Genomic DNA, 12589 nt, shown 5'->3' on the forward strand with positions numbered 1-12589 from the left:
TTTCATCGTTAAATTTCCTTGCTAAAACTGTGTTTTCTTGTAGTGCCTAGAAGTCTTCCAGATGTGAAAAACCTACATATCCAAATCCAGATTTGAAAAACTTGTGTCTCCAAAAACGTTCAAATGACTTAAAAACAGAGAAAATGAGTGGAAGATTAGATAGATCTACCTTTATAGAACACACAAAAATACATATCTAAAATTAATAAATCTACCTTTAAATGAGTGGAAGATGAGAACCGTTTGATGAAAAACCTGTAAAACAGGATAAACTAGTGAGAAAGACATGAGACAAAAATAATAAATTGATATAAAGTATGGTGTTTATAAGTTCAAAGAGATTAGAGAGAAGTTGGAGAGTTTTAGAATGAGGAACATACCATTTTTGTTGCAGCCATTTGAGAGGAGAAGAGAGAATGTGTAAATTTTTCTTTATATAGGGAGACAAAAACAATAAAGTTAAATATTTTCGATAATAAGACTTACTAGACGACTTACTTGTAAGTCGCTCAGAAGACTTCAATATTTTTAGCGGAAAACTAAAATATTTTTAGCAGGAAACTAAAATATATTTAGTGGGAGTTATAAGACTTTCAGAGAAGTCTTCTAATCGCCAGACGACTTACATGTTAGTCGTCTGGACCCTAAACATAACCCTTAAACTAAATTAACTAACTAAACACTTATTAAAAGCAAATTAAACTTAAAAAGTGTTTACTATACACAGAAATAATCACATGTAGGTAAAAATTTACTTTAAAAAAAAAACATTTAAGTTTTCCAAAATCTAACCCTAAGAATACATACAATACTACAACATATGTTGCCAAACCCTAGACCAAAGAATATCATGATTCTATACTTTCACTCATCTATATTGAAAACAATTCAATTTTATTATATCTTAATTTATACCACTTAAAAATGTTTATAATTACCTGCTTTTAATTTTCCGTTTATCAAAATATTTTTACAAAATTTATAAATTATTTTTAAGATCAACTATACCAGACGACTTCCGTAGACGTCGTCCAGAAGACTCAGAAGACTTAGCGGGGCTATATTCGTAAAAATGAGTTCTGTTTTTTTGTTTGGTCACAACGGGCTGGCTGTAATTTCACAAGGCTTTTGGGTTACTTTTGCATTTGATTCAAGTTTGGGTATACTTTTGCAATCAAAATCAAGTTTTGAGTGATATTTGGTAAATCTCTCAATATTTTATTCATGAAATATTCAAAGAGAGACTGCCACTAGAGATGCCCTTAGTTTTTTATACTTAGCTTAAAAATGTTTTTATTTAGTTATTATATTATTCATTTTATTTTATGGTATACGGCCAAATTTAGGTATATTTTGTTTAGAAACATTGCCATAATTGAAAAGTTTCATCTTTAATTTATTTAGATGCCTTAAAAGAAATTAAAATTTGATCTATATAGCCAAAGTTAATTATATTTTACTTAGGGATCTTATCATAATTTAAAATTCTAGTCATTAAATTTATTTAGGAATCTTGCCTTAAATCAAAATTTTCATCATTAAAATTATATATGTTAAAATAAAAAGGAAACCAATGGGATGATTGGAATGAGCTGTAACTTTATGTTTTTGGTTGTAGAATTTAAGATATAGATTTATTTGATGTAAATTATTTTGTTGTATCTTTGTAAAGCACTATATTTTTGCTTTGGAAATAAAGCTTTCCACATTTTTGATATAGATCCCAAAGGCTTTCTAGACCCAATGACTAATCACCACGAGGCCCGCAAGATCCGCGTTTTCTTACCACTTAAGGCGTCCCGGATGGCCAAGGGGAATCGAACTCAGGGCGGTACTCACAGCTGTTAGCCCATTACCACTAGGCCAAGACCACTTGGTTTACTGTGAGATTTTTAAAGAAATGAAAACTCGATTGGTTGACATATATAATTTTAGACTAAATTTTGGTTGTCTAAAGCATCTACAGCCGAAACCAATCACACCCGAGGTCACCTATCCGTCCAAAACTTAATGTCTCTCCCATTACCAATCACCCAACTGTTTCCAAACAATATCACTTCCCTAATCCCCATTGCTACACTTTTCCAAGTCGATGACACATTCTTACCCACTACCATCCAAGATAAATCATGGATATCTCCCACAGCGTACTTACTCCGAAGAACCTTAGTGAAAACCTTTCTATATCCTCCACCAGACGCCATCCCACCTTAGCGATCAGCGCCTTATTAATATCTCTCGATTTTCTTATCCCAAGCCCTCCCTCAGTTTTTGACTTACAAATCTTACCCCAAGCAACCAAATGTTGTCCACCACCCCACACGAAACTTCTGGATAGACTGTCTAGCTTCTCGAGAGTACTAACGGGCAGACAAATTGTACTCATTGTATGCACCGGTATTGACGATAAAACCGTCTTAGTCAACGTCACCCTTCCTGAGAGTTTGCTTCTTCCAACCTGATAACCGTGAATCAACTTTCTCAAGCACCTCCCCCAAAGTATCTTTGTTTATTCTTTTTTGAAGAATCGGCATTCCCAAATATTTCCTTAGTTCTCTTGTTGATGCAATTCCACTCTCCCTACTTATTTGTTCTCCATGTTCTCTAGAAACATTCGTAGAGAAAAAGATCTTAGACTTTGGGAGACTTACTTTTTGACCCGAGGCTCTACCAAACATCTCCAACACGCCTCTTATCTCTCGCACCTGAGCAACTGAAGCTTCTGCAAAGAGGATCAGGTCGTCAGCAAAAAAAATGTGAGAAAGTTGCGATCCACCTCTCGACAATCTTATAGGCTTCCATTTCTTCTCTTCCACTGCTCCCTCTATCAAGTGACAAAGCCTCTCCATGCATAAAACAAATAAGTACGGGGACAGGGATCCCCCTGTCTCAGTCCTCTGGCAGGTTTAAAGGATTCTGACTTCTCACCATTCCACAAGATGCTCATTGAGGGACCAGAGACGCAATCCATAATCCTTCCAACCCAAGCCTGTGACAAGCCCGCTGCCTTAAGAGTATCTTCCAGAAAGTCCCAGCGCACCCTGTCATAAGCTTTCTCTAAATCAAGTTTTAATAACATCCAGCCTTTTTTCCTTGCTTTCGTCGCATAGAGTGAACCGCCTTCTGAACTACCACAATATTATCAGCACTCAATCTACCCGGGATAAAGCTGGACTGAGCAGGTCCAATCAACTTAGTCATCATACCCTTCAATCTCCCTACCATAGCTTTCGTAATCGTTTTGAACAACACGTTGCATAAGCTAATCGGGCGAAACTGGGTGATACTCTCTGGCTTTGTCACTTTCGGGATCAACACAACAAGCGCATCATTTGTGCCTTCTGGTAATTTTCCAGCTTCAAAGAAAAGGAGGACAAACCGTATTACTGATGCCCCAACTGTGTCCCAGCACCTTTGATAGAAGACAGGCTGAAACCCATCAGGTCCTGGCGCTTTAAAGCTTCCCATGGCTCTTACAGCCTCTCCACTTCCTCTGCAGAGAATGCTTTGTTTAGAGTCTCATAGTCTTGACTCGTCAGCCTCACAAAACCCCTCCCTGATAATCTTATTGGTTCGGTCTCCACCTCTAGATAGTATAATCTCTTGAAATAATTTACTGCAAGCTCCTCCAATTCATTGGCATCTGTTACCCAGTGATTATCATCCTTCTTCAACGCTTCAACCCTATTACGCCTCCTCTGTATAATTGTCAACATATGAAAGAACTTAGTATTTCTTTCTCCATGAGCAACCCACTTCTCCCGTGATTTCTGAAACCAAATAAATTCTTCTTGTTCGAGTACTCTTTCAAATTCCTTCAGTAGCTCCCCCTCCTTCTCCAATAACTCATCTGTAGGATTCTGCTTAATTAATTCTTGTACTCCCTTAATCTCCATTACCAAGGTCTCCTTCTTCTTTTGAACATTTCCAAACACTTCTTTGTTCCATTTTCGAAGTTTCAATCCTAACCGCATTAAGGCTTCTCTAGTATCAATCTCACGGTCCCATGAAGCTTTTAGCAGATCTTGAAACTCTCTATGTTGTAGCCATGCCGCCTCAAATCGAAAAGGCCGTCTACACGCATTCCCTTGTACCCCTGGCGTGAGCTGTAGGTAAAGTGGAGCATGATCCAAAGCCAAGAAAGGCATGTGCGAGACTCTTGCTTCCTGCCACTTAAGCCGGGAGGTAGCACAGCATAACACTCTATCCAACCTCTTGGCCACAAAAGTACTCTCAGTTTTACCTTTCTTCCATGTAAATTGGCTTCCACTAAATCCCATATCAATAAGCGACATTTCATTGATCCAATCCCCGAATGTTAGACAATCCTCAGACAATCTCCCATTCCCACCACTCCTTTCATCCACTCTCACAATCGTATTAAAATCACCTCCAATAAAAACCGGGCCAACAACATTATTGATAACCTCTTTCAATGCGGCCCATAAGCCACTGCGACGACTTGGCGTAGGAGCAGCATACACCGCTATCACATTGATCACTTCTGTCCCACTCCCTATTTTCGCATGAATAAACTGATCTGAAGACTCGACAACCTCGAGCTCGCCTATCTCCGACCTCCATAAGAGCCACAAACCACCACTTTGACCACACGCATCCACTCTAAACGAATTCTCGAATCCCAGACCCCGACAAATACGACTTGCAGCTGCTCCACCAGCATGAGTTTCAAAAACCGCAAGAATATCTGTACTGAACTTCTTCACCAAATATCGAATTGATCTGCGAAATTGAGGTCCCCCCCCCCCCTGGCAATTCCAGAAAATGCACTTCATCCAGACTTTGTAACAATCAATCAGAATTCCCAGGGCAAAACGTTATGCCTCCATACTCTTCAGGGCCTCTCCCACTTGATCCAAATGAGGATCCAAATCATCAGTGAGTGAGCTCTCTTTTCCCGTGCTCCTCTGTTCCCCAGCAAGATCCAACTGACTCTCTTTCTCAGCTGAGTCCCCATCTCCGGTGAAAACACCACCTGGTCTGCCGAGACTCTCCTTCTCAACTCGTAAACGTTTTCCATTCACCGACATGTCGATTTCACCTCTGGTTGGACCAAAAACAAGTCCCCGCGTTGGCCCAATAACTTTCGATTTGGGCTTTTGGACATTTGGGTTTCTCATATTACTTGTCTTCTTCTCTTTAGAGCCCACTCGAGTAAACAACTGATTTCCTTTGTTCCCCGTTACACCAAAGGCCATCACTTCCACACGCGTTCCACTCGAATCTCCCAACCGTATGTTCACATTGTTCTCATTTTCTTTATTCTCTTCATTTCTTCCCTCCTCATCCTCTCGTACCTCTGTCACCTCTTCCTCACCTAAACTTCTGAATCTATTTGACACCGTTACTTCCTTTACCACATCCGCATTACGTACTTCTCTTATCTTACTCCCAATCATAGCTCTCCCATCATTACTTCTCATAGAACTCCGTGTACTCCTTTGTTGCTCAGACTTTCTCCTTGTCTGTCTCGCTGGTGTAAAGTCCATCTCATTCCCTGTTAGTGCGGTACTCTGAAGGTTCATGTTCAGTGGGTCGGTCACAGGTGCAAGGTCTCTCTCCATAACATTCCGTGGGCATGCGTGAACTAGGTGTCCATACATACCGCATGTCGAGCAAATAGTTGAAATTCCCTCATATGAGACAAAGTACCTCTCACCATTTATCATTACCGTACCCTTCAATGGCTTATGGAGATTAATCTCCACGCAGATTCTGGCAAATCTAGCTCTCTCAAAGTTTAAAGTTGTCAGGTCAACTTTAATCGGTCTTCCTAATCCTTTCGCAATTCCCATCAGAATTGTTTTATGGTAAAAGTTCACTGGGATATTCGATAAAACGCACCCAAACTGGCGTCGTGACTATCTCATCCTTCAGCGGATTGAATTCAGGAGACCATGCTTGTACCATAAGATAATTCCTGAATGCCCTCCATGGTCCCCCTACTAGGGCAGCCATATACTCTTCCTCCAACTCAAATCGCACCATGAAGAATTGCCTAGGGAGATCCATCACAAACATCGACCCTTTCGGTTTCCATAACTCCTTTAGCTTCCGACTCAAGCTTAAGAGAGGAAAGTTTCTCCCCAGAACCCTAACGATCATGCATCTCTTCCATAGACTATTCATCGCCGTCATCACCTCCTCCCCTATCGTTATCACCGTTTCTCCATCTTCTCCATTCGGAAACTCCAACTTCAGTCGCGATTCTACAAACTCCTCCGCCACAACCTCCTCCGGAATAGGCATTCCTCCCACGTTACATCCTATTACTTTCCTTACCCATGAACCAGGGGCATCTGGTGGCTCCCCTGGCGGTCTTCCCATCTCTCTGATATCTTCCATAGTAGCATCTCACTCTTCCTCACCCTGAACCTTAAGATCGCCCTCGGGAACCCTTGTCTGTCTCGCTAGTGTAAAGTCCATCTCATTCCCTGTTACTGCGGTATTCTGAAGGTTCATGTTCAGTGGGTCGGTCACAGGTGCAAGGTCTCTCTCCATAACATTCCGTGGGCATGCGTGAACTAGGTGTCCATACATACCGCATGTCGAGCAAATAGTTGAAATTCCCTCATATGAGACAAAGTACCTCTCACCATTTATCATTACTGTACCCTTCAATGGCTTATGGAGATTAATCTCCACGCAGATTCTGGAAAATCTAGCTCTCTCAAAGTTTAAAGTTGTGAGGTCAACTTTAATCGGTCTTCCTAATCCTTTCGCAATTCCCATCAGAATTGTTTTATGGTAAAAGTTCACTGGGATATTCGATAAACGCACCCAAACTGGCGTCATGTAGGTAAAAATTTAATTTTTCAAAAAAACATTTAAGTTTTCCAAAATCTAACCCTAAGAATACATACAATACTACAACATATGTTGTCAAACACTACACCAAAGAATATCATGATTCAATACTTTCACTCATCTATGTTGAAAACAATTCAATTTTATTATATCTTAATTTATATCACTTAAAACTGTTTATAATTACATGCTTTTAATTTTCCGTTTATCAAAATATTTTTTACAAAATTTATAAATTATTATTAAGATCAACTATACCAGACGATTTCCGTAGACGTCGTCCAGAAGACTCAGAAGATTTAGCGGGGCTATATTCGTAAAAATGAGTTCTGTTTTTTTGTTTGGTCACAACGGGCTGGCCGTAATTTCACAAGGCTTTTGGATTACTTTTGCATTTGATTCAAGTTTGGATATACTTTTTCAATCAAAATCAAGTTTTGAGTCATATTTGGTAAATCTCTCAATATTTTATTCATGAAAGATTCAAAGAGAGACTGCCACGCCAGAGATGCCCTTAGTTTTTTATACTTAGCTTAAAAATGTTTTTATTTAGTTATTATATTATTCATTTTATTTTATGGTATACGGCCAAATTTAGGTATATTTTGTTTAGAAACATGCATTGCCATAATTTAAAAGTTTCATCTTTAATTTATTTAGATGCCTTAAAAGAAATTAAAATTTGATCTATATAGCCAAAGTTAGTTATATTTTATTTAGGCATCTTATCATAATTTAAAATTCTAGTCATTAAATTTATTTAGAAATCTTGCCTTAAATCAAAATTTTCATCATTAAAATTATATATGTTAAAATAAAAAGGAAACCAATGGGATGATTGGAATGAGCTGTAACTTTATGTTTTTGGTTGTAGAATTTAAGATATAGATTTATTTGATGTAAATTATTTTGTTGTATCTTTGTAAAGCACTATATTTTTGCATTGGAAATAACGCTTTCCACATTTTTGATATAGATCCCAAAGGCTTTCTAGACCCAAGGACTAATCACCACGAGGGCCGCAAGATCCGCGTTTTCTTACTACTTAAGGCGTCCCGGGTGACCAAGGGGAATCGAACTCAGGACGGTACTCACAGCTGTGAGCCCATTACCACTAGGCCAATACCACTTGGTTTACTGTGAGATTTTTAAAGAAATGGAAACTCGATTGGTTGACATATATAATTTTATACTAAATCTTGGTTGTCTGAAGGCCGAAACCAATCACACCCGAGGTCACCTTTTTACTAAATCATATCATCATTTTTTTAGAATAAATGTACAGATGATACATAAACAATTTTGAATAAATCACTTCTAAAATAATGATTAACGGATATTCTCAAATATACTTTTCCTTTTACGTTTAGGATTAGTCTTGTGCATCAAGTAATTCATTCAATATGAATAAAGCAACACCTCTTCAAACATACAAATATATTTCCATGTGTGTAGCTTTTCTTAATATGCCCTGATGAGTTCTTTTCTTCTTCGTTTTGGTAGAGATTGTCAGAAACAGCATCAACGCTAAAGCAGATCCAAAAAAGAAGTGTATTACAGGAATGTGGAATATGAATATTCCCTCAGATCTTCTGCAAGAGATACTGTCCCGCCTCAGTTTAAAAGCCAACATACAAGCTTCCACTGTCTGCAAGACATGGTGTGAAGCAGCTGTTTCTGTCAGAAAGTTACAGCCTCTCTCTTGGCTTTTTTGTCCACTAAAAGAATCAGAAGAGGGAAACTACATTCTTTTTGACCCATCACGGTCTCAAACATATAAGCTCTATTTCCCAGAGTTAAAGGGCTATGCATTCTCTTATTCGAAGGATGGTTGGTTACTTGTGGTCACAAATATACTAAAAGGAGCAGTATCTGGTTTGTTTTTCTTGTTTAACCCATTTACCCGGGAGCACATTAACTTACCCAAGTTGAAACCTAAAGCATTCTGTTGCTTAGCCTTCTCAGCCGCTCCTACATCAAGTAGTTGTTTGGTGATCTCGCTCAACTACTCTAGGACCCGCTTTAGGACCGGCCCATATATTTTGATCGACACGTGTCGGCCTGGTGAAACCGTATGGACGACACATAGATTTAAGAACAAGGTCCCCGGTCGTACATGGAAAAAATTGGGTCTTCTCAAATGGTAAGTTTTGTTTTCTCAACACTCTGTGGCGACCTCGGGGTTTTTGACCCGCCTAGAGGCTAGAGCAACCTGGAATATTCTACCGGTGAAGATATGGTCCGCCTTTGGTCAGACAGCTTTAACTAGCATAATGCTGATGACGGAGCATGAAGGAGACATATTTGTTGTGTTTACCAATTGCTATCACACCCCGTCGGTGTTTAAACTAAACCTTAAACTCATGGGGTGGGAAGAGAGGAGAGAGCTTGGTGGTTTGACAATATTTGCAAGTATCAATTCACCTCTTATAAGAGCTAGTGTCTGCGAGAAGGAGAGGAACAGATTATACCAATCACGTAAAGGGGACCTTGGCGAGTACTTTTCCATTAGTGATGAGAAAATTGACTTTTCCCGCCCTTCAAGGGATTATTTTTCTAACCACATGAGCTAGGTGTTTCCTCCTCACAACAACGTTAATTTGTAACTTCATTCTTTATGTTTTGTCCTTATGAAGAACTTTATTCATGATTTGTTTTGACCAAATAAAGTTAAATTTTGAAACTGTATAGCAGGAATGCAGGATCATTGTTTTGCTTAAGCTGTGGAGCTGCGCTCTTGCATCTTCATGACTAACAAAAACTAATAGGCATGATCAGAAATACGTTAAGATGATATTTAACCAACATTCTATACCAAAATTCAAATGTTTTTGTTTTGTCAACATCCAAGTAGTTGGAATCGAGGCATGACCATCTCAACGCTTTTTCACTTTGATAAACAATCTCAAATTCCTATGAAATCGATCTGGCAACATGCAAACTCATCTAAGGATGATCTAAAGTATCATTCACCATGAACCTAATTCTAATTCCCAGGAATGTTCAACTCCATGCTACCTTCTACCTCTTGTGTAGAGGAGGAACAATCATTTCAATTGCAAGGGAAAACAATGAATCACCACAGATATCATGAAACAGCCATAACATAAACATATCTTTACAAAACGAGACAGAGAGCATAGACAAAACATTGCCGCCTGTGACATCATCTCAACAATCTTTTTCTTCTTCTTTTCTTTCGCAATTGCATCTTGTCTCTTTAGTTCAAAGATTTTGCGTTCCAATTCAGCCCTCAATTCTTTTAACTTGCAGATTTCATTCTCTTCCTCTTCAATGTTCTTCTGAAAACATCTTTTTGTTCCTCCACTTCGTTATAAAGAAATGAGGACCGAGTTGAAACGCAAAATCAGTGTGAACTGCAAAGACAACATGCGGAAGTGAAGAATAAAGCGGCTGAGAAAAAGATTGGTGATATGTTTCATTTAGAAAAGAATACTAGAAGGCAAACATAGGTGCATTATCACACCAGACAAGTAAAGACCACAAGAAAGTACAGAAACAGTCAAACAGGGGTCGTCAACAAAGGTTAAGATGAAACGCATTCATTGTACTGTTTATTGTAGTGACAAATTCTTAAGAATCAATCTAGTAACATATGCAAACTCATCTTAGGTTGATCTAAATTATCATTCACGATGAAACCATGTAGTGCAGGTAAGAACCAATCCGACCAGCTTTAATTAGCCGTTAATTATGATTGATTGCTTTATAAATAAAGTTCACAAAGGCGTTAAGACAGGCCAAACACCATAGAACTCCATGGTTTGCAGCTGTATATACAAATACTTAACCTCATCAGTACAGGAATCATCTGTCTTTCCACGCAACAGGAAATGGACTTCATCACCGAGCTAGAACTTGTAAAATCAGTCTTCATCGTCGACATGTTTAAATGAATAAATTGGATTTAGGAAATGCCCTAGCTCCCCCGGAATGTTCAACTCCATGCTACTTTCTACCTTCTCATCATCTATCATTTCAATAGCAAGAAAAACAAGGTTATATCAGGAAAACAGCCATCACATAAACATACCTCTAGAAAACAAGACATAGAGCATGAACAAAATTAGCTTCATTACACTATATATTACATTTAGACAAGAATTCTACATGAACAATCACCATCTAGCATTTCTTTAGAAAGAGAAAACAACGTATCACCATATATCATCACATAAAACGAGAGATAAGAGCATAAACATAACCAGCTCTATTACATTATATGTTTCATTTAGGCAAGAATTCAATAAGACGTAAGCTACAATTTATCCCCACTAAAGATCTAATTTTCTTACAGACATGGAGCAATCATCTCCATTACATTATATGTTTCATCCAGACAAGAATTTTCAAACACAAAACACAAGTCCGCTTTGCAATATACACGTTATTTCCCTCCTAAAGATCTAAATTTGTCAGGCCTTATTACAGAGACATGGATCAATCACCTCCAATGATTACTCAAAGGAACCATCTTTAACACGCAAAATCAAAAAACGAGTGAGACCCATATTATCTATCTTTAGACGATTAACCATAAAGGAAAGCAATTCATACTTGGAGTAATGAAGAAAGAGGAACAAGGCCAGCCAGAAGAAGACGACAGAGAGAAAGCTTCCTCCTTCTTCAACGGATTCGTCACCATGTTCATCATATAAGCGACCTTCCCAGCCGTTTTCTGATGCGGCGGCGGGACCCAGAAAGAGCCCCCGGGGGAGAAAGGGAGCCAATCTGGAGTCGAGTTCTTAACGGCGATCTTCTGAAAATACTCGTTCAGGCTCTTGCGCTCGGCTTCGGCTTTAGAGGTCGCTGATGAGGACGACGAATCGAGGTCGGTTTCGCTGTTATGCGGTTTTGACGAATAGGCACGGCGGTTGAAACGACGGAGGAGGAATCTTCCGTGGGGAATTAGGGCGTTTGACATTTTTAGAGAGACGGAGAGTTCGGCTTTGTTTCCAAATTTTTGACAATACGGCGGGTATCACGGTGCGTTCAGCTGAAACGGATACGGGAAGGATCCGAGTTCGATTGTAAACTCTTGAATCTCAGAGGTTTTGGGCTGGGCTTCTTTTTAAGATGTTTCTTAATCTACAATTTATAGTTCAAAGTAGTAATTGGGGTGATGATATAGGCGGATTCATCAGATCCAGCAATTTTCATAATAAATTATTCGAATGCTTTTATTCGAATTTACATACACTATTCGATATTTTTACTTAAACAATTTAAACTTTATTTGAATTATATCCGAAAAAATGAACCAAACTGAAACTGTGAGTTTTTATTTCCGATATTAACCAGATTTTAATATTATTAAACGAGCTGAACATAATCAAAAATTAGATTCTTGAGTGGATCTTATTCACTCTTTCGAACCATCTCATACCCATAATAAACAGTCTAAACCAAATTAAATACTCACTACACCAACTTTAACCCATTTCTATTTTTATCTATATATTTTTATTTAAAGGAAAAAAATAGAGAATTGCCACTAATACCACTTTCCTAATACCATTTTTCACATTTACACTTTTCAACTTTACAATTAAAATTTTAATGGCTAAAGTACCATTATACCCTTATTTAATCAAACATAAACATATGCCTTCTCCAACAAGAATTTTCAAATTCCCCAATTTGAGATTCGATCCGGCGAGAGATTCGATCCGGCGAGAGATTCGTTCCGGTGAGAGATTCGACGACTTCAGCGATTTCCCCGGCGAGATTTGATTATTCC

The 12589-nt window shown here is 38.4% G+C and overlaps 1 protein-coding gene and 2 pseudogenes across 1 annotated transcript; 1 reads left to right on the top strand and 2 right to left on the bottom strand.

The window, feature by feature from the left end:
- Nucleotides 1-3473: 3473 nt before the first annotated feature.
- LOC106321290 lies at nt 3474-6366 on the bottom strand (annotated as a pseudogene).
- Nucleotides 6367-7662: 1296 nt separating this feature from the next.
- On the top strand, nt 7663-9434 carry LOC106321291 (annotated as a pseudogene).
- A 452-nt stretch (nt 9435-9886) lies between these two features.
- Nucleotides 9887-11925, bottom strand: LOC106321292. Its single transcript, XM_013759591.1, has 2 exons — nt 11407-11925; nt 9887-10819 (listed from the first exon to the last, which is right to left on the bottom strand). Exons 1-2 carry the CDS (start codon nt 11771-11773, stop codon nt 10716-10718), a joined length of 471 nt encoding a protein of 156 aa, XP_013615045.1. The 5' UTR covers nt 11774-11925; the 3' UTR covers nt 9887-10715.
- Between the last annotated feature and the right edge of the window lie 664 nt (nt 11926-12589).

The sequence above is a fragment of the Brassica oleracea genome, unplaced genomic scaffold, assembly GCF_000695525.1.
Source record: "Brassica oleracea var. oleracea cultivar TO1000 unplaced genomic scaffold, BOL UnpScaffold01392, whole genome shotgun sequence".
Classification (NCBI taxonomy): domain Eukaryota; kingdom Viridiplantae; phylum Streptophyta; class Magnoliopsida; order Brassicales; family Brassicaceae; genus Brassica; species Brassica oleracea.